We start from the raw sequence: 26738 nt of genomic DNA on the forward strand, positions 1-26738 counted from the left end.
ACCGCTTACCTACACAATTTGACTGGAAACTATTCATCTTTAGTGTATATTTAGAGTAGTGTTTTGGCGGTATTTTGAATACAAGAAGTAGGAAAAAGGCTGTTGCACTGCACTGTTGTGAATTGGCTACAATGAAGCATTCTGCTCATATGTATTAATTTGAGCCTCTGTTTTTGTTCTTACTAGGCAACTGGCAGTAAGTTCAGCACCACCACTGCCCCCCTGCCCCCCCCCCCCCCAGCCCCGGAATTGAGACTTGTGCTGCTATTTGGGTGTTTCTCTTAACTTTCACCATAAAACCACATTGTCATGTTATGTGGGTTTTGTTGAGGCTTATTACTAGCTCTTTTGATGTATAGGTGGGAAACATCATAAAGGTTAGTTGGTATTTGAAAGTGAACAATGGGCTTAGAAAAAGATAATTACTTCTGTAGGCAATGTTTTATAGGTGGCTTTAATAATTTAAATCTAGAGAGCACCAGAAGACTGATAGCAAGTGGCGAGTGGTGGAAGGAATTCAATTACATCTTCTTAACGTCCAGGTTTTCTTTAACTGCTTCTAGCCCTTGGAGCTGCCCTTTGGGATTCAGCAAAGCATTTAGTCACCGATTCTGGTGTGAGATCCTTTGTTCTTTCTTTTAACATTTTTGTATTTTGTTTCATAGCTATTGCTTATGTGTTGATTGGCAGTGGTCTCTATGATGAAGCCATAAGACATTTTTCAACAATGCTTCAGGTAATTTCTCTTCTTAATTATGTAATTTCAAGTTTATAGTCACGACAGAAATACAGGCTTATGCGTAAAGTGCTACAAGAATACATTGACTTTAAGGTTATGTGAGAAAGTGAAAGAAATCAGCCCTGACTGAGCACTTTCTTGGCGCAGGCCTTGAAACACTGCTCTCATTGTCATCTTTGCAGTGTTACTTTATTTTAAAGGAGGAAAATGAGATCAAAGGAGGTCAAGCAATTTGCTGACAGTCTCCCCACCATCAGCTAGAAGAGATGGGACTCAAATGCAAGTTTAAAAGAAAAGAAAACCATTAGCTTCCGTTCACTTTGCTCTCTACCATGCCATCCCCCATAAGATACGGATGCTGGACATTCAGATTCACTTTCCGTGCAGGAGTTGATCTGCACGGTTCCATTCGTGGGTTTGTTTCTCCCCTTGAAGTGTAATTGTGAGACTCCTCAGTGGCAGCATTGAGCCTTCACTGATTGATGGCTGCATTAAAATCTGGTTAAGATAAAAGGCTTAAACAAACGTGTGTAAGAGTTGCAGTGGAGACCCGTAAAATAGCCCAACGTTGTTAGCCTTACACCCTTATCTTTATTTAACGGTGTTCTTATAGATGCTGACCATTGCCGATTGTCGATGTGTGTGTGTCCAGTAGAGTAGTGCAGTGAAGAAGCTTGGTCTTTAGAGTTAAAGACTTATACCCATGTTCTAATCCCCTCTGCTGGTTGCTAGCAAGTTATTTAACCTCCTGGCGTGTGGGGATAATAACTATTACCTCCAAAAATATTCTTGTTAGGTTTAAATGACATATTCTGTAAAGTACTTAGGACTCAGTGCCTGGCACAGAGTAAGTGCTCAGTTCCTTTTAGCTACTCAAAGCACCATTCTAGCATATTCGTCTGTGCCAATACAGTGAGAACCAACAGATAATTTACAATCCAGCAGGTAAACTGAATTTTAGAGTACTCATTTGGGAGTTTCTGCACCACTTTTGTTTTCTTTTTCGAAACATGGAATTGATTATATTGACAGTCGTGCCTTCATCCTCGAAATCCCAGAGATTCAAGCCGTTGTGTGTTTGAGTGCTCATATGGAATAGCATTCTTCAGCAGAGTTTGAAGGATGAAGGGTAGATTATTAATGTTAAAAATCGCCTTTCTGTGAAGCCTTGCAATACTGGAAAATATAAGCAAGCACTTCACACAGTTAGCACTTGGCCCTGGTTTGAAAGGGAGGTTTTGGTACCTTTATAGAAGCAAATGTCAGTTAATCTCTGGTAACTGATAGCAGAAAACAGTGCGAGCTTTCAGACATATTATCAATTCATTCAACTTTTTGAAAACTATTTTTACCATTGTAGTTGAAGGCAGTATAAGAATCATAAAGAGAAAGTTTAACAAAAAATTTCCTAATTCTGCCACTGTACCGTTCACTGAAGTTGTTTTGCGTATGACCTTTCAAAGCGTGTATGCATTCGTGTTTTATAATCTGAATACGTGTAATATTTCATATTACTTTTCACTGAATTTTATACTGTAAATGTTTTTCAGTAAGTCTCTGTGATCTTATGCTTCCATTGGCTCTATGCTACTCCTCGTGTTGTCCGTTTATTGTTTTCAAACGTATTTCTCTTGCCATTGCATTCAGAAAGTAGATCAAAATTTCTGTGTGTCCAGGCAAGGTCTTAATATACTGATATTTGACATAGCATTTTCATCAGTCTGCGATACAATGGGCTGCTTTCAAGTGGGAAAGTTTTCTTGGAGCATGTGTGGTTTATACAGTTGGACTCCTTTTCTGGTGATGCAGGCTATTGATGGGGCAGGAACAGAGAATGGGGAACAGCGGAAATTCAAATACTACGGGCTCACAGAGGACAGGCCCGGGTGACCACTTACGACACATTTTGATGTAGGAACAAGAGTGCCTCTGGCTTTCCTGCTGGTGCTGTTCTTGGTGACTTCTGTCTTCTGTGCCTTTGTCTCGGTGCTTCCCAGCCTTATCCACATCAGGACACGTGTGGAAAAGCCTATTCGCACAACACACTGGAGTAAACAAAAGCAAACACAGAGGCATCTGGATAGAGCTCAGTGAAAATTTGTTATGTTGTCTTCGTGTTCCATAACTACGAGAAACACGGGATATAAAGATTGGTTAAAAAATGCTAAAATTCTTTTCAAAAATTTTAATGAGAGGGGCACCTAGGTGGCTCAGTCGGCTGAGCTTCTGACTTCAGCTCAGGTCATGATCTCATGGTTCGTGACTTCGAGCCCCGCATCGGGCTCTGTGCTGACAGCCCAGAGCCTGGAGCCTGTTTCGGATTCTGTGTCTGGCCCTCCCCTGCTCACACTGTCTGTCTCTCTCTCTCTCTCTCTCTCTCTCTCTCTCTCTCTCAAAAATACACAAACATTTAAAAATTTATTACTTTTTTAAATGAGAAACTCAGTCCTGCCTTTCAGGACAAAACTTTTCCGTGTCCAGGGTCCTGAAGAGCGGTTTGCTCACCACTGCTGCATGGATGCTGCCCTCTTGCCTTTCCCTGTCCATGTCAGGACTGGACTGAGTACCACTGCAGGACCATTTTTGTCAGCACGTGCCAGTGGGTGTTCACCTGTTCCCTGCAGGACCCTTTGCACGGGCAGAAAATCTGTAAGCCAGCACACGTCCTCTAGCAAACCTGCAGTGGTAACTGTTTGCACACAAGAGTTTCAGGGGTTTTGAGCTCATGAATGCTTGACAAGACTTTTCGTTTGGACAGCCCGTGAGCTCCTCCAGTATCCAGCAGCAGAGTGTGGAACCTGATTCCTTTCACAGAAAGCTGAAAACAAATGGGACCATGAGGGCTTGGATTATATGAGATTTATCGTTTTTATAAGATCGTTTAATGTGCAATTTGGATCTGTGCATGTGGGCTACTTAAATTCCAGCGTGACCTTTTGATGTAAAGCTTTTAAACCTTTTTTTCTTAGCTGCACCATGAGGGGCAAACTTACAAGATGTTTCCACAGTTTCTGTTGCTGTGAAGTATTTGAGTAGTTCTCTAACTAGGGGGTACTTTGTACAGCTATGAAGGAAGGAAAAAAAAAACTCCTCAAGCATGCAGGTTTCTAACTGAGCATAATTTCAAAGCTTCATAGATCTATCAGAGTGCATTGAAAATTCTTGGTTTAAAAGCTTGTGAATTAGTGCTCTCTCTGAGTGTCCTTCCGCATGTCCGTGCATCGAAGACCGTGTTTTTGAAAAGCAGAACCATTCCCTGTGTTTCTTTGGTCCCCAGGCAGGGCTCGGTAAGCTAAGTGCTACAGAAGTTTTATGAAGCCATTGGCCTTTGATATTAATTGTGTGGGCTTGAGCTCATCTGCTTCGGGTGGAACTGAATCCATAAAAATGTTTCTTATTTCACATGAGCAGACAAAATAGGAAACATGCCTCTCTGTGATTTGTGAACATCCTTCATGTAATTATGTATGTGGGTCTGCAGCTTGGGCAAAACTCAGTCCTCATTACCTTGCTGTGCACTGACTTTTTTGACTTATTTGTCTCTGATCCAGTGACTTTTGAGTTTTAATCCGAAAGCCAGGCTTGGCAGTGGAAAAATAAATATTTGTAAAATTTAAAGCCCCTCTATAAATGGTATAATGAGGATAGTAAATTAGACCTTTCTGAATTTAAGGAGATCGATGTCTTGGGACTTGAGACATCTAAGTGTACATGATTCCAGTAATGTAACTATCTTATTATACAATGATTGTGCATTTGCATAAAGTAAGTAATATTGGAAGATTGAAATCTTAGTTTTCATTGAAGTCATTTCAAATTCAGAACACTTAGGGGCACCTGGGTGGCTCTGTCTGTTGAGCATCCAACTTCGGTTCAGATGATGGTCTTGTGGTTCGTGAGTTCGAGCCCCACATCAGGCTCTGTCCTGTCAGCCTGTCAGTGCAGAGCCCACTTCAGATCCTCTGTGTCCCTCTCTCTGCCCCTCCCCTGCTTGCACTCTCCTCAAAATAAATAAATATTTTAAAAAATAAAGTAAAATGCTGAACATTTGACAAAACGTAAATATTATTAGACTTGTAGACTCAAAAATCTTTTGAAAAATGGGTATTCTGAGCCCAATTTGTTTTTAGAAGTAAACATTGGTTTTTAGCTGAAAATATAATGCATTATGACATTTCTTAAAGATCTTTGACTTCTTGTTAACATCCAAAGCCCATGATAGACAAAATAATAAACTTGTATCAATCAAGAAAGGTAAGAAAATCTGTCCTTTAAATTTAGGACCTCTTAATACTAGATTGTAACTGAAATAACAACCACAATAATTCCTTACAGATTCACACAATATTTAGGTTTCTGTATTCAATTTACTTTTTTTTTAGAATTACTTTTTTTTTTTTTTTTTTACATGTAGCAAGAATTACTATCAAACTCCACTCACTGGACCAGAGACCCTCATGGTGTTAGGGAAAGACTTGACCCTTATGTAGAACACTACTGACGCTTGTGAGTTTGTTGGCCAGCCAGTGGCCTCTAGAATTTCTTTTTATTTTTTAATTTTTTTTTTTCCAATGTTTATTTATTTTGGGGACAGAGAGAGACAGAGCATGAATGGGGGAGGGGCAGAGAGAGGGAGACACAGAATCGGAAACAGGCTCCAGGCTCCGAGCCATCAGCCCAGAGCCCGACGCGGGGCTCGAACTCACGGACCGCGAGATCGTGACCTGGCTGAAGTCGGACGCTCAACCGACTGCGCCACCCAGGCGCCCCTCTTTTTATTTTTTTTAAGTTTATTTATTTATTTTGAGAGAGAGTGAGCGCACAAGCGGCGGTGGGGCGGGAGGGCGGTGCAGAGAGAAAGAGAGACAGAATCCCAAGCAGGCTCCACGCAGAGCCTGATGCGGGGCTCGAACTCATGAACTGTGAGATCATGACCTGAGCTGAGACCAAGGGTCAGATGTTTAACTGACTGTGCCACCCAGGTGCCCTAGAATTTCTTTTTAAACAGTATAGCAGGATGTATAATTACTGTTGTTGTTAAATAATAGATTTTGTTACTCGTCTTGATTGATACAACTTGTTATCTGTCACTGGCAGAACTGAAAGTCACCGCCACGAGCATCAGACCACGTGGGTGACCCAGAGGGAGGGCTGGGGAAGTGAGGCATATGGGGCCGCTATAGGGTTCTCTGCCAGTGGCAGCCACACATAAAATCCTAAGGGCCAAAATAATGATGACCAAATTCAGGAAGTTGTCAGTGTTCAGATATTTGAACTGTTACAAACTGTTTAATGGCTATCTTTTAAAGGCTTGAAATCTTTTATTGCTATAAAATATTATAGCTGTGATTGCTGGTGGCCCACCTGGAGCCATTCCAATGGCACATGTGTCACCCTGCTTTGCCTTATGGAACTATGAATTGGCTTTTTTTCCAATCACGGTACCCCATTGTTTCTGGCCAGGTCATCTGCTTGCTCCTCCTATGAGAAGAGGAGGCCAGGCCAAGCTGACTTTGATCTGATAGTCTTTAATACTCATTAAAATCTTCTTGTCTGCCTAAAAAATGGCCAGTGATTGTTGTTAACTAACAACTGCTACATATTAAGACTCATGTGTCAGGCTAAGACTAAGTGTCACAAATCCAAACATGAGGTTACATTCCCTTGAGGAGATTGTCACCGTGGGTGACAAATGTGCAGATGCAGTATAATGAGTAATAGGAGAATGACTTCAATGGAATTATATCCGTTAAGAGGCTCCAACTCGACTGCATGCTTTCCCCTGATCCCTCCACACACATCAATGCGTGGCACCCTCTTCACTGGCATACGTGAGTCCACCTGCTCCACACATCAGTGTGCTGCTGATTTCAGCACCAACTCTCTCTGGATAGCTCCCAAAGGACCTCTCCTGTCCCTCTGCTTCTCCTGGCTCTGGTCAAACCACAGCCAAGCCACTATCACCTGCCAGATAACCGGTGCAGGCATGGTTGTCTGGCTTGTCACCTCACACTCTCCACACACATGCACACCATCCATACACGTACACTTTTGCACTTTAAAACACACACGTACTTTGCTGTTGTTTTTAGCTTAAAGATTATAACGTCCCTGTCTACCTCTCCAAACTCATCTTGGAGCAGATACTATGCTTCCTGCTTGCCTTGGGGCCTTTGGCTCCCTCTGCCTGGACCAGCTACTCCGAGATGCCCTCACCTGCGACACATTTCATCCAAGGCACCTCTTCCTGGGGGAAACCTTCCTAACCGTGTCTAGTCTTTATGCATTTGCTAAAAGCACTATTTACTACTCTCGTTCTTACTGAACATGTAACTTTACATTTATGTTTGCGATTCTTTGGCTAAACTCCAAGAAGGCAAGAATCTTACCTTCTGTCTTTGTTTTTGGTGACTATGGTATTCCTCACACGTGAAACCAGACATGGCTGAAAGCTGGCCCTAAGTATTTGTTGACCAAATGACTAATGTCTGTATGGTATACAGTAGGGACCAAGGCAAAGGAGCTTATTTATTTTCCAGGGGAGTCTGGAAGGAGTCGGGGGAGAGGTGGTGTTTGAGCTGAGGCAGTGGGTGAGTGTTCCTGGCAGAGGGACTAGCATGTGTAGCACGCTGAGCTTGGGAGAGCAGTCTTGTATCTGGGGAGCTATGAAGTAGTACTCGTTTACAGAGTACGAATTATGAGTGGAAAGTGGAAGGAGATGAGACTGAACAAGGCAAGAAAATGACCGATATTTTCTACCAAAGCATTTAGATGTTATCTCATTGTTTGTCAAATTGTGAGTTGCTGCCTTTTCGTAGGGCCTGAAATTGATTGGCAAGTGAAGACTAACACCTTTTAAAAAAATGAAACACACTAGAATAGAAACTAGAAGACTGCATGTCAACAGGAAGACTAGGTTTGACTTAGTGCAACTCTCATTTCTAATGCGTGTATGTGTGTGCGCGTGCATGTCACGTACATATGTGTGTGTATCCTGGGTAACGACGTAAAAGGCATTTTACTATGAGTTAGAGACACAGTATGTTTGAACGTGGCTGTTGTAGGTATACAGGGTGTATGGAGATGCCACTTCAGTAGAAGAACTATTTATTTACGTAAACTTTTTTTTTTTTCTGATTTGCCCCTTATAATTATTTTTTTCAGTTTTAGGAGAAAAGCTTCTTAGATCATATATTTTGAGACATTACACATCTGAGAGCAGGTGTTCCTCTCACTGGAGAATGTCCTCAGAGGGGAAGAGCCATGTGGGCTCACTGCCCCCTGCCCCAGCCTGTACTACTTTCTGTGGACTGTTCTGTCTCTTGGCAGGTGGTATTGCTATGGAAACACATGAAATCAATCTTATCTTAATTCTTCATCAGGAAACTGTTTTCCCTGCTCTTCCTCTCCCTCCGTGCCTGTATCCCTCTCCCTCCATGCCTGTATCCCTCTCCCTCCAAACTAGCCTCTCTGCCTTTTTATTTTTATTTATTTTTTTATATTTGAGAGAGAGACAGAGAGTGCGTAGGGGAGAGGCAGAGAGAGAGGGGAAGACACAGAATCCAAAGCAGGCTCCAGGCTCCGAGCTGTCAGCACAGAGCCCGACGCGGGGCTCGAACCCACAAACCGTGAGATCATGACCTGAGCCGAAGTCGGACGCTAAACCGACTGAGCCACCCAGGCGCCCCATTCTGCCTTTTTTATTTTCCAGCCAGGGAGGATATTTAAATGTTTCAAGTGTTATTATCTCTGGGTGGCAGGATTATGGGGTGCCCTTCTCCTTTGTGCTTTTCTTCATTTTCTAGATTTTGCTGTAGTTTATAATAAGTATTCCAACTATTTATTTGAACAAAATGTTTTGTTTATAATAAACATGTCGATATTCCATAACGCATATTACTTAAAACATCTTTTTCCGACTATAAATGTATACATGTTTGTCTTGAACAAGGAAAAGGAATAGTAGTAAGTAGAGTGGGAACAGAGCTCGTAATCCCACTCCCAAGAGAAAATTGCTGTTAGCATTTTGGAGCGTTCTTTTCTGTGCACGTACGGACCCACACAAATCATTTATAAGTACTGTTTATAAAAGGAAGTGGCATTCCCCTGCAGTTCTATAACTTGGACTTTTTTCACATGTAACGCATAGCATGGAGCCCTTCATGCCAGTCACATATAAGTTATAAATCCCAACTCCAAACAGAACCGTCTGGAGCCGGGGAAGTGGTTTAAATGAGCAAAGTGGACTGCTGTGACGTAGAGGTGATGGGTGGGCTTCCGGGAAACTGATGAGTACACACCCCTCATCTAAGGAAGCCGCCAGTACTTAGCTCTAGTTTTTTTTTTTTTTCATGAGAGAATGCAAAAATATGGGCTTATCTTTGCTGCATGTTTTGATTTTTCAAGTGAAGCTAGAGATCTTTCACTGTTTACTTGAATTTTTCCCATTTTTATACACCGTGAGCCAGTCTGCCGGCTGGGTTGAGGCCACTGATGCACCAGTTTGCTGCTTGATACGGGTGTACCTGATTCTGTTTCAAGTAGTCTTTTTTGTTTTCCAATATATGGAATCTTCTCGTTTATTTTTTCTCGTTATTGTTGGAGTTGCTGTGTCTTCTTCTGCAATGCGGGCAGACAACCTATCTCACATTTGAAACCGAATGATAGACTAGTCTACAAAGTGCCTCATCTGGTACAGTTCTGGTCAGTTCTTTAGCAGCATCAAGAGTTTCACCCCGGACGATATAGCCAGAGCTATATCTTGTTTCTTAAATGCAGAGGAAGGATTCCAAGAAGAGGTAGAAATTGCAGAGGCTAAATGTAGAAGAGAGACATTTCCCTCAGGAAGTGGGATGCTTCATACCACTGACCTGTTTGTGGGGACCTGGTGGCGAGGCAGAGGACCCTGTCCTTGGGCCTGAGAAGGGTTTCCTCTAGTCCATCAGGGGGCAGCTTGCAGAAAGGGTCTGATTCCTATTCTGACATACAGCATAAAGGACTGCATTCACCCCAACCGATTGTGGAGTGGACTCGTTTCTTGTTGCTCGATGGAGTTGGCACTGGGAGGTTCTTCCCTTTTCAGATGATTTCATGACTGTGCGAGGGGACAAACTGGGAAGAAGCATTGCCCAGTGCTTCGCGCCTAACCGTTTATTTCCCCAGGCCTCCGTTTCCCCACCCAGAGCACACGATCGCGGACGCTGCGGGTCATAGGGTTGTTGAGAGGATGTTTTAAAGGAGATGACCGTGTGACAGAAACTAGCACAGGGCTCGCTAATGTTGGTTCTCTTTATTATTTTTTTTAACGCAAAGAACCTTAATCACGTGTCTCATTCAAATGAGCCCCAAGCACACTGACTCTCCTGGTTGGGGACCGCGTGTGGACGTATGTGTGGCAGTAGCATAAACTAGAGCTTGTTGCTTGTGGCGTTAACGTGCTTTACGCAGAAACTGATTTGTTTTGTTTTGTTTTGTTTTGTTTATAGTTTTTGACGTGTTTCTGTTTTGGTCTGACTAGGAGGAGCCTGATCTGGTTAGTGCAATTTATGGCCGAGGGATAGCCTATGGAAAGAAGGGATTACATGTGAGTATGGAATAGCTACTCTTGCCATAGTGCCTAACATGACCTCACCTGGACCAGGGTTCCGACAGAACCGCTCCCTGTTGATTGAGTGCCGATGGACACACAGTGGGGGCACGCCAGTTCCCGCCTGAGAACGTGGCTTTAGAGAATGTACTCAACATCGCGTGGCCAGGAAGGTGGGAGCGGGGGACTGGGGATCTCTACCCAGGGCTCCTGGGAGTCCGTCTTGCCATCTACTCTAAAAGGACAGCCTTGCCAGCCTAAATTGTATTTCATGATGAGCTGGACATAGAGCAAGGAGAGTATGAGACCTTAACTGAATTCCCAAGGAATATTCATTGGTAGAAGTGGAGTCTAGGGATGCATAGTGCAGTAGGACTTAGAATCTGAGTTTCTTCCACAATTTTTAAAGGTTGGATAAAAGACCAAAAGGATTGGTTTGTTTGTTTTTTTGATAAAGATTATTTTTATTTGTTATCATGTATTATACTCTCCCCCAGATAAGTATATCGTTTTCACCTTCTTCCCCTTATTTCTCTGGGGAATGCAGAAGGAGGGTTATAATAGACATATTTTACTCAACAAAGGCACCATGGTATAAACATGAAGATTTTCCTGAGACTATATGGTAAATAAGGAAATAGTTTAAGATTCAGATCTTTGTATTTTCAGTTAGACTATTATACACAAACTATTCTGTTGTCCTATTGTATATTAGAAATACTCAAATTAATGATGATTGAAGGAGAAGCATCACTTTCGTCTTTGCCAACTTAAAAAATTGGACTAATCAGGTGCTGGCCTATTGGTGAAATTTTATATAATATTTGTATACTTCTGAGACATAGAGGACTGAGAACGAACTCAGATCTGGGAATGACAGAGGTGTTTAGGAAGGAAGCAGTGTTACATTCAGAGCATCAATAAATGACGGAAGTTGTCAGAGATGAGCTTCTTCCCAATTCTCCTCTCTTTTCATTTTATATCTCGACATGAAATTTCCTTGTATCTTTAATGCATTTTTAATGTAAAAGTGACATGCTCATATTTCTAATATAAAAATAACATGCAAATTTTAAAGACAACTTACCTGGACTTCCTAAGGTGTAGGTAGGTAGGCTTAGGGGTTTTGACGGACACTGACTCGGTCCCTTTGTATCCCCATGTTGTCACTGGTCAGCATCATTTTGCATGCTGCTATCCATCCACATACTCATCCATTGAAATCCATTGATTCAGTGTTTAAATAGGTTCAATTTAGAAAATAACCTACCATCAGTGGAACTTGTGATATGTAGCCAGGTCTAATGGGCTACTGATGGGTAGGTAGACGTGAGTGAGTTAAATAATCATAACTGAATTTAAACCAGCAGCTCTTTTATCTAGAAGCTAAGTTCATATTTACTTCTAAGTAGTTATATCTTTACTAAATTTTTAGTTTTTTCAGAAAAACTTGAACCTGATTTTGAGTAACAGTTGTATCTCATACTAAGCTAATGCCTTTTCAAGGACATTAAGAATGCTGAACTTGCTCTGTTCGAATTGAGCCGAGTAATTACCTTGGAACCAGATCGTCCAGAGGTATTTGAACAGCGAGCAGAAGTGAGTGCGGTTTTCTTTTTCCCTCTGTCGTTATTGGATTAGTTGAATCTCAGATTTTTTTTCCTATTATTTTATGACTTATACATTTTAAAGCTCCCTTATCTATTGCATTTTCCTCCATAGGTACTTTATGCCTTTAAACGTGGTTGAAATTACTAGAAAATTATGGACTGACTGAGAGATACTCCTGATTTAACATTTAATAGTAATATTTAGTATTAAAATATGTGGTTATAACACGTACTATTACTGTCAGTGTTCATGTTTACTCTGTCTATGACATACTTTAGTCAAACAGTATGACAGTATGGTCAGAATGAAATTTATAACCATTACAAGTGCGTGTGTGCGTGCGTGCGTGTGTGTATACGCTTATGTATAATTCTTGGGAGATGTACTTATCTACATAGAGACATAGAGCAGGTAAGGGTGACCAAAACCAGACCTTGAAGGAACTTAGGACTTGAAGTGGAGACAGAAATAACTTGGTGAAAATACCAGGTAGTATTGGTGATGGGAGACGGGAAGAGGAAATGCTTCTCCAGGAACAGAGAGACGTGGTGTGTCAGAGCTTGGGGGAGGCTGGCAGGGGCAGGGTGGGGGTGTGTCTGCCGAGGCCTCACTGAACAGATAATGCTAGAGCCAATCAGAGCCCATGTCTTGGGGGACAAGGTGGAGAAAGGGTATTCAGATCAGAGAAAGGAGCGTGTGGTGAGGCATTCCTTTTAATAAAATGTGTTCCTCTTACCGTTTGCATAATTATAAACTACCCAGATTTCATTTTACCGCTCACTTAACCATATCAAATGCTTTAGAATTTGTTAATGTATTCACACTGGCAAAAACTTAACTTTTAGTCATCTGACATAATGGGATTTCATAGTTGAACTAAAGGAAAAATGACTTGTTTCCTCTTATGGGGGAGAAAACTTAGAAGTAAAGAAAACACTAAATGTGTTAGTAATTTAACAACTGTATTTGCGATGTTTGTATTCTCAAAATTACAGTGTCTAAAGCTATAGTTCAGTTTCTCAAAGTGAATTTTATGTCTTATTGGGAATTTGGGTTTCTGAATAAAATTCTTTCTGAGTTAATGATATAATTCATTATCTCTTGTCTATTTTGGATTGTAACCATAAGGGGTAAGGGATTGTAATTTGTTCGTTACTGCACGAGAGCCTTGTTGGTATTTAGGGTGAGATTTGGTGATATCTGCTCTAGGGAGGGGTGCTGATGCTTTTTCCCTCCATTACTCTGATGTCATGTTAAAATGTTACGGTAAAGCATGAATTCATTAAGTGTGCATAGAAAGACGACTTGTTCAGCAGCTTTAGAAGTTTCTCAAAAGCTACTCAAAAAGCTTCTCATATCTACTCAAAAGCTAGCCGTGTACCCAAAAGTGATATTGGTAATCCAAAAAGTAATTTTCAATGATCTTAAATATATATAGTGATATTCCTCTTTCCTGGCATCACGGGGCAACGATATCACTACAAAGTGGTTTTTCTAGCTAAATTACAGCTTACCGTTTACATACGTCTGAAATTATTTGATGAGAAATCTTTCTCTTTCATCCTTGCTGCGATAGTCTGTGTTTAATGAACATCATTCAACCTTTTTTAGTTACTCAGGTCATTATTATGAATGTCGATTATTGTGCTGAGGTGTGGTGATTCAGTTATGTACGTAGGGGTTATGAACTAGGTAGGGATGTTCTTTCTCCCAAAATCTAACCCCAGACTGCTAGGCTTTTTGAATTCTCAGGTGTATATTCTGTAATTTCTTTCTTTCCTTTTTCTGAGCTTCCATTCTTGCCACTGGTGATGTGCCTGCCAGAATCCTCTCTCTTTTGCTGGTTTTCGGTTCCCGCAGAGTAGGAAACCACGTAGTAGAACCTGATGGAAATGACCTATATTCTAAGAGCAAAATTAACCCGAATTTCAGGACATTTCCTCAGGATGAAATGCTTGAGCTTGATTGCATGAGTCCTGATAACCCATTTTGGATTTTCTCACGTCCTCTTGGTGTAGTTTTGCATTCTCAACTGTCTTCTGTGTTGTCATTGTCACCTGCACACAGCTGACTGCTGCATCACCAGGGTTTCCCAAACAAGCCTGCGGACCTTTGTTCTTCCGCCGTGCAGATCTTGACCGATGAGCTGAGAGTTAACACAAAGGGACTCCCAAAACACCTGGAGTCTTAGATTGTCAGTCAGCCCTTAGTGCCACAGAGGTCATAGCTAAAGACCATGAAGGACTCTAATCTGTGTCTGTCAGTTTCTCTGCTCTTAATGGCTCAAAGTCATCCTTCAGCTTAACTTTGAAATGCTAAATTTTGTTTTGAAAGATCATGATAGGTTGAGAAAAAAAGGGTCACGTTTCAAGAAAAGTGACATCTGTTGTAACCCAGACCATGAAACCGTGACAAAGCCATTGCTGTAGTTCTAGTTCGTCAGCCTCCCCGTCTGCGGGACAAAGATCGGCAGCCCCTCGGCCTGTTGACTTTGAACCTCACTGCGTAGTATGTGGGGTCAAGGATTCTTGCTGCCGGGAAAGTAATCTTGTGAGTGGGGTGTGGTGAGGTGGAATTGAAAAGTCAAGAACATTGGCAGTTTGGGGGTTTGTCACTGGAAGATTTCTCCGCTAATGACATGTTTGGGTTTATAGATTCTGTCCCCTCTGGGACGAATTAATGAAGCAGTGAATGATCTCACCAAAGCTATTCAGCTGCAGCCCTCAGCACGGCTGTACAGACACCGGGGGACCCTGTACTTCATATCAGAGGTGAGTTATTTTTGCCTTGAAATGTTTCTTTTGTGATAATAGAGACTTCACTTTTCTGTTCACTTCAGAAAGCTGCTCTTTGATAGATGTGGGTTCGGGGCTGCATAATAATATGCTTGTGACACAAGACAGTCGTAAAAGCACTTTCTTTAGCTGAACTTGAACCCAGCGGAGAAACGTTAAGTACCAAGAGTACATTGTCTTGCTTGAACTGTCAGCAGTGACTAATTCTAGACTCGGGGGAAAAAGAAAGAGAAAGTGAAGAGATTTGGTTCATTGACTGTACTTCAGCCTTTTTTGCACATGTCAGCACAGGGAAACAGGTGCACACGTTACCGATGTGATTGTGAAACTGAAAGGCACAGTTGGAATTTCCTCGGGGAGCAAGAGCCATAACTAGAACCAACATGGCTTCTCAGACCGTAGCTTGTCGGTGGCAGTGACCCAGATCTGGCAAGATTATCTTTTATCATCATAGTGGTATCTCCGATTGCCGCCATTATTTGCGTGGGTTTACGTAACTTCAGGAACAATTTTCTATCGCAAGAGAAAATGGGTATGAAAACCATCTCAGCATAACACACGTTAAGGTTGACCTATGGCATAATCATTTTGGAAGTGTTCAGTGCAGTAAGATGCTAGTACCAGAAAATAATTTGTTAAGTTTCTCTGACAGATTATGACTTTAATACTGTTTTTATAAATAATCTTTTTTTTTAATGTTTATTTATTTTTGAGAGAGAGAGAGAGAGACAGAGAGACAGAGCATGAGCAGGGGAGGGGCAGGGGCAGAGAGACCATAAATAATCTTTTTGTAGTTGAGACAGCGTATTTAAATTAAACCTTTGCGGGATGTTCCCCATCAATTTCTTAAGAAAACCAACTGTTTCAACGAATAGGATAAGCATTCAGCTGATATTTATGGTCATGAAATGTTCCCTTTAAAGCCGAAGAGGGGGGCGCCTGGGTGGCGCAGTCGGTTAAACGTCCAACTTCAGCCAGGTCACGATCTCGCGATCCCTGAGTTCGAGCCCCGCATCAGGCTCTGGGCTGATGGCTCGGAGCCTGGAGCCTGTTTCTGATTCTGTGTCTCCCTCTCTCTCTGCCCCTCCCCCGTTCATGATCTGTCTCTCTCTGTCCCAAAAATAAATAAACGTTGAAAAAAAAAAATTTAAAAAAAAAAGCCAAAGAGGGCATAGAATGAAATGGGATTGTTTTTCCTCTACCAATCAAAAGTAGGAAATGTCTAACTATCTAATGAATGCTACTCTCTTTTTTTCCCTTGCTCTCCTTTCTGTAGGACTATGCGACCGCCCACGAAGATTTTCAGCAGTCCCTAGAGCTGAACAAAAACCAGCCTATAGCTATGCTATACAAAGGTCTAACTTTCTTTCACAGAGGACTTTTGAAGGTGAAAGTGTTACACAATATGTGCACCGTATAATGATTCTGCTTTTCTCTCGAGGGTGGGAAGACTTTAATGGGATTCCACTTGGCCTGTTTGCAAATGACATCTCACGTGTCCACCTGATTGGTTTATTTTAGGAGGGAGTTTGAGTCGGTGTATTTATTGAGCTCCTACTATCTGGTGCAGACGGGACAAGGATAAATAGGGAGAAAGAATTCTTTGCACTTTACGCTTGGGAAGGATACAGTTCACCAAGTTCCCCTCTCCCCCCCCACCCCCGACATATAATTTATCATATGGTAAATACACGAAAAAAAGTAGTGTAAACAAAGTGCTTTGGAAACAGGGATAGGAAGGATTCACTTAAGCTGCGGGGTTAGAGAAGGTTCCGGAGAGCAAGTGGACGTTGTCCTCGGCCTTGCAGGTGGAGTGGATTGGGGGCAGCCAGCTACTTCAGGCCGAGAGAAAGCATGAGTGCTGGCATAGAACATGGAGGTACGGCCAGTTTGCGGCGTAGCAAGTAGGTTTGAGTGGAAGGGAGTTGAGCTGTCAGGTCGGCCGAGGGGAGGCCCCCAAAGTGTCTAGAGTGCTGTGCTGAGCATCTTGATTTTAATTTGTAGGCCCAGAGAGCTGTAAAATCTAGCTTTGGGGGAAAGGATGTCATTGAGACCCAATCTGCTCTTTAGGGTGTGGATTCTGACAACCCAGTGGCTGGGGGGCTTAGGGGCAGAGGACCATGGGGAGACACGGGTAACCGGAGACCTGATCGGACCCCTGGGGGCTCCAAGAGTGGGTCTGGAGACATTACTACAACGAGCACATTGCTGCTGCCGCCTGGAGATTGCTGTTGGGGGGAAGGAGTTGAGGGAAATAGAAAAGGTGTCGTCCAAGCCGATTGATGTGTGGAGAGGCAGTGTCACCTCTGGCCTGTCCCTGCCTCCTGTCCTTGGCCTGGCACTCCCTGGACGTGTTGAGGACCTATGGTGCAAGAGCCTTATCTTGGGGCAGAGACCTGGCTGGGAGTCGGGAGGGGAGCTCTGGTCTCTCACAGTGGCCTCCTCGGCGCCCACAGCCGGCACAGGGTCAGAGCTCTGGTGCAGGACCCACCCGAGCCGTCCGTTTGAAGACAGGCTGGCCTAAGAGTCAGCCTGGGTAGGTGAAAAACGCTTAATGCTGCCTGGCAGGTCAAGAGAGCCTGCAAAAGAGAAGGTTGTTCTTTACCTTAACTTTGAAAGCTGTGACGAATCTCAGGAGCGCGTGGCAGGAAAGAGTGCTCTGGCAGAAAGAACGTGCGTTTTATTACGGAAAGTGGTTTCGAGGATCACGCCCACACTCTTGGGGGGTAGGCACAGTTGACCTTTAAAAAGGCCACATGTTGTAAACCCTCGGCGTCATGGGTGGTGCCTGTCACATAGTAGGTGCTCAATAAGTACTAGTGGACTGAATGAATTTCAAGGACAGAGCGTTGGGTTTGGAGTTGGAAGGCCGTGGCTGGAGCTCCCGCTCTGAACCCTGTGAACTGTCCCACTGGACAAGCTGCTTAAGCCTTTTCAGCCGCTCCTTCCCTTATCTGTCATGTAGAGATGATTCTGCCGTCTGCCTCTTGAAGGGGTTCAATAAAACAACGTGTGTGAAAGGTACTTTAAGAGCTATGAGCACGAATCAGGTATTAGTTATTATAGATCGTGTTACGTGTGAACATTTAATTTCATCTAAGTGTCATAGACCTTAAAAAAATAACTCCCGTCCACAAACTACCAAACCAGAGGGAACCGGGGAGATTTTCTTTCGTCCGCCTCCCATCCTTCCTGCCGGGGTGTGGTGGGTGGTCCCCACAGACCTCCCGTCTCCCCCCGCCGCAGGACTCAGGCCAGCAGCCCTGGGTGTGGAGAGCAGTTATTTAAAATGTGCTTTGAGCAGCTGCCAGATGGGCTTTTCCAGTTTTATTTTGCATCTGCCTCTCACCTTCTCTCAGTTACCTTAAATTTAAAAAAAACCTCACGGTCACACCACCAGATGCAAAGTCTGTCCCTCAAGTAGCAACCTTGCCAAACTACGTGGTGCCTTCTCCTCTTCAGCGTGCTCGTAAATAAACCCAGCATCAACGTGTGTAATAGATGGGAACCTTTCCTTTGCATTTTTATGGATCTGCTGTCCGAGGAGGTCAGAGTGTTGACGTATTGTCTCACTCGTCCCAACGGGCATCCACACGAAGTATATAGAAGGGGCAGAGGGTGTCCCAGTTACACAGAGTGGAAAACTAGCGGTGGCACGTCTTCCTTAAACTAATGAACTTAGCGTAGATATCTTTAGGTCTCTTGTTAACTGTAGAGACAACGTGTTAAATGGACCCATGAATTGGCGCTGTCTTTATATCCTGAAGCTGGTCTGCCCAGGTCAGCGGCAATTCAGAAACGAATTACGGGGGTGGTTTGCTTCTTTACTTAATGAGGTAATACATGAGAAATTCTGCAGGCAATACGACCTGACAAGATTTCGCAGCCGTCCAGCTTGGTAGCTCTGTCAGCCATTTTGGATTTCTCTGGGGAAAACACGGCAAACACTTGTCTCGTATTTGTGTGGTAAGGATATTTCAAACATGGTACACTCCGAGCGCATGTTTTTTTATCAGCCTCCGCTTCGAGAGGTCCCTGCAAGTGTTCTCTTCGTTGTAACGAAGCAGGAAGGCCGGAGTGATGGCCACCCACCACTGGTGAGGGAGGAAGATGGCGGCCCAGGTGGGGTGATGCCCGCCCGCGCTGCGCAAACAAACTCCGAGCCGGTTCGTGTGCTTGGAGACTGATTCATTTCGAACGTAGTTTCTTTGTTCCGAGTGGCTTCAAATCTTGATTCTGCTATGTCCCCTCTTTGGCAGAATGAGGTAGAGAGCTGTGCAGTGATTAGACAGGAACCCCGAAACCAAAGACTCTTAAAAGCTGAAGAGAAATCAGACTTTGAAGAACTGTGGCGTCCCAGCGTGCTGTAAGTGCAGTGGGCAGCAGATGTCGCCCGGGCATCTCCCCCAGACGTCCACAAACACCCCAGACTTCCCACGCCCCAGCTGGACTCATCACCTCCTCCCACCCCTGCCCTGCAGCCGGCCCCCCTACGTCCTCACGTTGGCTAACGCTCTCGCCTTTCCCCCCCGGGCTCTTCAGCTCCTAAGCTCCCTGCCCTCCCTTCTCCCTCACCACCCCCTACCCACGGCCCCTGGATTCTTAGTTTGCCTTTCAGGATATCTCCTGAGTGTGACCCTTCTTTTCTGTCCTCAGAGACACCGTCTCAGTTTGAGCTTTCTTTATCTCTTGCCTGGGCTCCTGCAGTCACCTCCTCACTGGGCTTCGTCCCCTCCCCTGTCCCGCCCGCCTGCTCTGTTGTGGCCAGTGGCAGTCATCTCTAGAGTCAGTTTTGTGAGGTCGCACACCTACTCAGCCCCCAGTGCTCATTGCTGGCAGGGTGACGCCCCCACTGCAGAGCACGCCAGAGGCCCTTCCCCTCTGGTCCCGGCTGGCCACAGGGCCTGGCCCCCTGTCTCTTCCTTCCCTCCACTCCCACCCAGGCACCCACACTCTTGCCGTCCTGCCTACCCCACTGCTGCGCACCCCCACCACCCCGTCCAAGATGCCCTCTTTCTCTGCCACCCTCCTTCTCATTCTCCCAGACCCAGCTCAGTTGTCACTTGCCCTCCTGGTGAAGCCTGTCCTGGTGTCCCAGGCTCAGTTAGGTATTCCTTCCTCTTTATTCCCAGAGACTCTTACTTGTATCTCTCTTGTAGCTCTTAGTTTATATTCTAATAACCTGGTTAAGTAATTGGCTTTCTAACTAGACTGAGTTCTTCGAGGACAGAGAGAGTGATTTGCTCGGCTTTGTGTCCCCTGTACCTCACCCTGCCCCCGGCACATAGTAGGCGCTCAATACATGTTTGTTGAATTGAAAACGTAGTTGTAAAAAACTCAGACGATCTAGACTGTGCCAGGGCCAGAAGCCTAATGAAGAGTAGTCTTTGACATTTAAGTGTTGACATTTATCTGTTCTCATCCTTCTGCTGAACGGTACACAGTCAGTGGGACTCCTTAATGAGTAGGTTGTTGTCCCCATTGTCACCTTAGAAAGGTTTGAAAGCCCGCCCCTCCTACCCTGCTGCCTCCTACAGAGAAAATCAAGAAGCAGGGAACGAATGATTTTTTTTTAGAAAAGAATTAGGATTATGTGCCTACCAAATCACTAAATATTTATTGAGTGCCTACCATGTGCAAGGCATTGGACATGTTAGCAGTTTTTGTGTTATGAATTATCTAATCAGGTGTGAAATACACAGAAGTTTTAAAGTCTTTCTCTTGAAAGCCTTCAGAGATCCTTTGTAGCCATTAACTTAAGTAAGACACATCTTTTCCTTGGGAAATGTGTGAAATGTCTTCATCATTTTTTATCACAGTAAATAATCAAGTCATCATGGAGAGCACACTGAATACAGTGTAAGCCCAGGATGTTTACTGGGAAGCAGACTGGTGCATTGTAGTAACAGTTTCCAGAGGATTCCACAGCGGCCAGGTGCACTGTGCGTTCCCGGCAGGCTGCTCCCTAGAGCGTACCACCCGTGCCGCCTTCTCACTCCGTCAGCCACAGACCCGGAGTTGTGCTGGCAGAAAGCTAGGTCCCCCAGACGCCCCCACCTCAAGGTCTCTGTTTTGTTTTACTGTATCTTTTTCCTGTAGATCATGGGAATCATTCACATAGTCCGTCTAGGAGCCTTGGTGCTTTTTGTCTTTTTTTAATGAACAATCTCACTTTGGGCTTCCTTTTTTGTCTCTTTCGCTGGTTCAGTTTAAATGCTGCTAGTTATGATCATTTAAAATTGTATACAGCTAGTAGGCTTACTTTTATTCCACAAGGCCTTTGTTGATTAAAGAAATGATATTGACACAAAGGTGATATCGTTACCTAATGAAGTAGACGGAGGGAAGCCGTTTCCCGGTTCTGAAAGGGGAGAAACTTGTAAGGCTCTGTTATTGCCCAGAGCAGAGCATTTGTTTCCTGTCGAAATCAAATCCTCCTGACTCAGTTTGTCAGACTCTCTACCTCTTTTCGTGAAGTCCTCATATTAAAAAAGGAAAATCACTCCAAGACCGTGTACATTATATATTTAAGTCCATTAGTGATTTAAGTGAAACTCAATTTTAATGGTCATGCACATGACATCATTTCCCATATACTTTTTTCAGGAAGCTATTGAGTCCTTCAAAGAAGCCTTGAAGCAGAAAGTTGATTTTATTGATGCGTACAAAAGTCTGGGACAGGCCTATAGGTAAGAAAAGGAACAGTAGTCAGGGTAGGAGGGAGGGTGTAGAGTGGGGAGACAAGAGAGCCTCACATAATAGTGATATTTTATTTAAAAAAACTTTTTTAATCTTTATTTATTCTTGAGAGAGAGAGAGAGACAGGGTGAGAGCAGGGGAGAAGCATAAAGAGAGGGAGACACAGAATCTGAAGCAGGCAGGCTCCAGGCTCCGAGCTGTCAGTACAGAGCCCGACATGGGGCTCGAACTCACGAACCACAAGATCATGACCTGAGCTGAAGTCGGATGCTCAATTGACTGAGCCACCCAGGCACCCTGTCATAATAGTGATATTTTAAAAGAAATTGTATTTCTTAACCAGAAGAGATTGTCCTTCTAAATCACACAGGCATTAATATGCTTGTTGAGAGCTTCTCTGGAATATAGAAAGACCCGTGGGTCAGAGGGTATCATGACGTATATATCGTCTTTTAAAACGACTTCGCTTTGTATATATTGGTCTAGAAAATGTTCGTCCTTCAAAATTTATTGCTTTGAATAGCAGCATTATATGCTGGTTGAGTCATAGACACTGATGCTTTTCTAGACCGTAAATAAGGTTAATTCCCACATCACTGTGATTCGTTTGAAGATTCCTTGATTAAAAGGATGGAAAATTATGCTGCATAGGATGATATCGATGACCATCAATATGATCAACTATGATATACAGTCACTGTGCATCTCTATCAGGAGTGAGAAGTTGTGCTTTGACCCTGGCGTCCTGACTCCTGGTGTTACCCTGACCAGTAGAGCTACTTTGACTTTGGGCTTTCAAAAATCTTTACAGTCTGACCTGAAAAGGAGATTGCATGGCTTGACGGAAGGGCTCGGGATTCAGGAGTCAAGAGATCTGGTTCTGGTTCCAGATTGTCCATTCCACACTTGTGTCTCCTCAACTCCCCTGAGCGTCAGGGTTCTCCCTTACGAGGTTCTGTAAAAGTTAGGAAAGAGACAGTAACCGAGATCCCTGTCAGAGCTGTTAGTCACCTCACCCAGGAAGGATTGAATTCTAGAGCTTTTTTATCTGATGCAGTCATTGGAGAAGCTCTCTTACCACTAACTTGAAGAAAGTGTCTTTGCATTCGTTTTTAATTTAAATGATGATATTTATCCTTGCTGTCCCACAGAATGGTTGGGGACATACATTGAAAACAGATTTGAAAGCACCTAGAGTAACTAGTAAGGTGATATGTAAATGTAAATGGGTAGTACATTTTTAAAAAATATTTACAAAAAATAGACACATGGCACGTTTTTAAGGTGTTTTTGTTATTTGTAAAAAATTTGATAGGTAAAAGAAGCCTAATAATATTTCTACTCTGAAATGATTACTATCCTAAAATATACTTTCTTTCTGATGTTTTAAATTACAAAATGATTTACTGGATTTTAAGGGAAGTAACTTCTGTGACAGGAAAAATACAATTTTCGGCCTATGAATTTGATTCAGAATGATATACCTATGTATGATTGTAACCTACATACTCCACCCCCCCCCCTGCAAAGGAGAAACATGATTTTATCTAAATACTAAAATCTACACATAGTTTTTTTTAAGGGTTGGAGCTCGTCATGAATTGGGGAAAAGGATTTGAATCAGCACTTGCTTTTGGAAAGCAATAAATTCATTTTCCCCAAAGAATTTCAAGGGCCTTGTGGTTATCCTGCAGTCGAGTAAAATTTGGGAAAAGTAAGTGAAATGTGATGTGTCAAAAATAGAAAAGGGAATCCCTATCAAGGTATCTGATTCTTATATGGGACTGTAATTCTGAGGCTCACTTGTTCTGTGTGTTTACTGAAACGTTCTGCACTGTGCTCATAACTGTTGTCAAATACCTAGAGAACTGGGCAATTTTGAAGCCGCCACCGAGAGTTTTCAGAAGGCGCTGTTGCTCAACCAAAATCACGTACAGACCCTGCAGCTGCGGGGAATGATGCTCTATCACCACGGCAGCCTGCAGGAGGCCCTTAAGAACTTCAAGGTGAGCATCCATAAGTGAGAAGCACTGTAACAGCCCAAATCAAGAGTCAGACACTCGACTGACTGAGCCACCCAGGCGCCCCTGGGATCATTCTTCAAAATTTAGTGAAATGACTAGAGAGAAGGGCAAGGTAATGTTTATACCCCCGCAAAAAGAAAGAGAAAAAAACCACTGCTGTGTCCTAGAGACTGATTTACAGAGCATGCATTTGGTCTGATTTAGCCTGGAGGGAAAGCCCTTCTAATTCCAGATTGAAGAATAAAGTGCTTAAGAGTTATCTGCAACTGTATTGAAACTAATGGGGCGTTTTCTCCCTCCATGCCTCAGCGGTGTCTGCAGCTAGAACCCTATAATGAGGTGTGCCAGTATATGAAAGGACTCAGCCATGTTGCCATGGGACAGTTTTACGAAGGAATAAAAGCACAAACTAAAGTTATGCTAAATGATCCTCTTCCAGGCCAGAAGGCTAGCCCAGAGTATCTGAAAGTGAAATATCTCCGAGGTAAGTCACAAAATTGCCGAAGCATTGAATTTGGATGCTCAGAGCCACATAAATCATATTGCTTGTCGCTTGTGTCGTATGAGACAGCTGAGTCTCGAAGGCACTAGGAAACATGAACACGGCCATCCCTTGGTGGACTAGATAAGACCCCTGTCTTCTAGAGACCAGTCGCATACTTTGTCTATCACTTCCTGTGGATTTTTTTTTCTCTTTAATGTTAAAAAAGTTAAAAAAATTTTTACTCAAGTCAAAAGAAACCTATTTTGAGCTAAAAGTGACAACCATCTGGGTATGGGATGGGTCTCATTACACCTGGTCTGGAGACATAGGAGTAATAGGAAAGTAACATTTCCTGAGGTTTTTGTTGTTAAATGTAAACTTGGTAGCTTTGACGTATCTCCTTCATATCAGAATTCTCACCTACTTTGGAGATATTCAGTTGGGACGAGGAAGAAAGCAAATCTTTATGTCGTCTTTTGATTAGGCAGACTCTCACCTTTTCTCTGCCATATAAAACCATGTTTTTGTTTTGTTGTTTTTTTGTTTTGTTCCAAAATGGATTTGTTTTTTATCGAAGCATGCTTAACATACAGTGTTATATTTGTTCTAGGCACACGGTGCAATGAGTTGACAATTCTGTATCCTTTCGGTGCTCATCACGATATAACATTTTTGTTGTTCGTGCAGAGCTCAGATCTTTACTCCCCTTTTTCCTCTTTCCTTTGTCATCAAAAACTCTGCCGTACCACTACTGCCCGACTGTAAAAATGTATGAGCCCTGCAGTTTTAAGTTTTTCGTAGTCACGTTAAAAAAAGTAAAAATAAACAGGTGGAATTCATTTTATAATACATTTTATTTGGTGTGGTGTATGCATAATATCAGTTCAACATGTAATTATTATGAAAACACTATTTGTGAGTATCATTAGATATTTTACATTATTTTTTTTTTACTACGTTTTTGAGATGTGTATATTTTATATTTACAGCACATCTTTGTACTTACATCGTTATACTTACATTGGATGTTAAATTTTTATTGGAAGTTCTTTTGTCAAATACCTTTTTTTTGTCAAAAACTTTTTTTTCTTAAGTTTTTTAGAGTGTGGGGAGGGGCAGCGAGAGAGGGAGAGAGAGAATCCCAAGCATGCTCCTCAGTGCCAGCATGGAGCTTGACGTCGGGCTGGAACTCACGAAACCGTGGGATCGTGAGCTGAGCCAAAGTCAAGAGTCTGATGCTTAACTGGCTGAGCCACCCAGGCACCCTGAATTTTTGTTGGAAATTCTTAATTTGAAGTCCTGTTTTGTAAAATTTAAAGTTGAAAAGTAGGTTCATACATGTGAGTTGTTCCAAATAGACTCAAGTTTTCTAATAATTGACTCAAATATCAGTTTTTAGGTTTAGAGTAATTAAATTAACATTTAAAATACAGTTTCTCGGTTACACTGGCCACATGTTAAGTATTCACTAGCTAGGTGGCTGGGGGCTGCCTACTGGACAGCATAGCTCCTCACTGTAAATTACAATTTCCTCTTGTTTCCCGGGTTAGTAGAACGTGGGAGCTGTAGACTGAAGGAGGGGCACTCCATGTTCTGGTCTTTTTCTGCACTGCTTCCGTAGAGATAAGCAGCAGTCAGTTGATGAAATCATGTACATGGTCAGTTGATTTATATCAGTTGACAGAAAACCAGGCTCCGACACTGAACTCGGATTCTCAGACTCTGCAGCTAAAAAGTGAGATCTTTGATGGTGTCCATGGAAGGATGATTAAAATTTAGCCAAAGTGGACCCTGATTGACTGGCTTATATTTGACCCTGGTAACTTGAGTTACCCTGTATCATGTGATGATAGCAACTTACTAAAATTTGGAGCCACCCTTTAGGATTCTGGGAATTAAGAGTTTGTCACAGAGCAGTTGTATGACAGCCAGCAAGAAGAAATACTTCTGGAGTGATATTTGGGGGCGTGTGTCCGATGTGGGTGTGTCAGATCTCGTCTCGTACCTGCAGAGTATTCTCGGTATCTTCACGCACACCTCGATACTCCCCTTACGGAATATAACATTGATGTGGATCTGCCTGGAAGCTTTAAAGACCACTGGGCTAAAAATCTGCCTTTCCTCATAGAAGATTATGAAGAACAGCCAGGGTTACAGCCCCACATAAAGTAAGTGCTTTAAATAAAATGACTTTTTTCAAGACCGAACTATAAGCTTATCATGATATCTCTTGCTCAGTAAACGGCTTTCTGCCCACGTCTCTCAAGTATTTATTTTTGGATTTGATATGTCTGCAAATAGTTTAGTTTATACGGCACCTTGAAACTTACCTTTGGATATCATCTCTCCTGCTAGCCTGGCCTTCCCTGCTAATTTTATGCAATCTTCAAATTTCAAATGTACTTACTGGCAGTTTTTGATATGCATTATTAGTACCATGTTAGTTTTTTTTAATTTAATTTTATTTTTGAGAGAGACGGAGCATGAGCATGAGCATGAGCAGGGGAGGGGCAGAGAGAGAGGGAGACACAATCTGAAGCGGGCTCCAGGCTCCCAGCTGTCAGCAGAGAGCCCGATGTGAGGCTCAAACCCATGAACCGTGAGATCATGACCTGAGCTGAAGTCAGACGCTTAACCTGGTGGGCCACCCAGACGCCCCACCATGTTACTTTTGAAGCAAATTACTTAAAGCCAGAAGTTTGAAATTACACTGCTGGTCAACTACTGCTTACATTATGGCAAAACATACAGGCTAAAGGGCTATCCCATTACAAAAACAATTGGAACAGAAATTATTTCC

The 26738-nt window shown here is 43.0% G+C and overlaps 1 protein-coding gene and 1 non-coding gene across 9 annotated transcripts in view; one reads left to right on the forward strand and one right to left on the reverse strand.

The window, feature by feature from the left end:
* Window positions 1-26738, forward strand: part of TTC13 (tetratricopeptide repeat domain 13) — a 78448-nt gene that overhangs the window by 24317 nt on the left and 27393 nt on the right. For 4 of the 8 annotated variants that reach the window (XM_047825371.1, XM_047825373.1, XM_047825379.1 and 1 more), the window contains 9 exons: window positions 666-736; window positions 10257-10322; window positions 11832-11924; window positions 14591-14707; window positions 16008-16118; window positions 21338-21420; window positions 23295-23436; window positions 23764-23938; window positions 25950-26106. In XM_047825371.1, the coding sequence (XP_047681327.1) occupies window positions 666-736; window positions 10257-10322; window positions 11832-11924; window positions 14591-14707; window positions 16008-16118; window positions 21338-21420; window positions 23295-23436; window positions 23764-23938; window positions 25950-26106 (1015 nt within the window). The remainder of the gene's footprint in view (window positions 1-665; window positions 737-10256; window positions 10323-11831; window positions 11925-14590; window positions 14708-16007; window positions 16119-21337; window positions 21421-23294; window positions 23437-23763; window positions 23939-25949; window positions 26107-26738) is intronic. The other 4 variants (XM_047825374.1, XM_047825375.1, XM_047825376.1 and 1 more) reach the window with 2 other exon arrangements.
* On the reverse strand, window positions 5146-5296 carry LOC125148531 (small nucleolar RNA SNORA62/SNORA6 family). Its single transcript, XR_007145610.1, has one exon. It is a non-coding gene; the product is annotated as a small nucleolar RNA SNORA62/SNORA6 family (small nucleolar RNA).

Source organism: Prionailurus viverrinus, chromosome D2 (genome assembly GCF_022837055.1).
Source record: "Prionailurus viverrinus isolate Anna chromosome D2, UM_Priviv_1.0, whole genome shotgun sequence".
Lineage (NCBI taxonomy): Eukaryota > Metazoa > Chordata > Mammalia > Carnivora > Felidae > Prionailurus > Prionailurus viverrinus.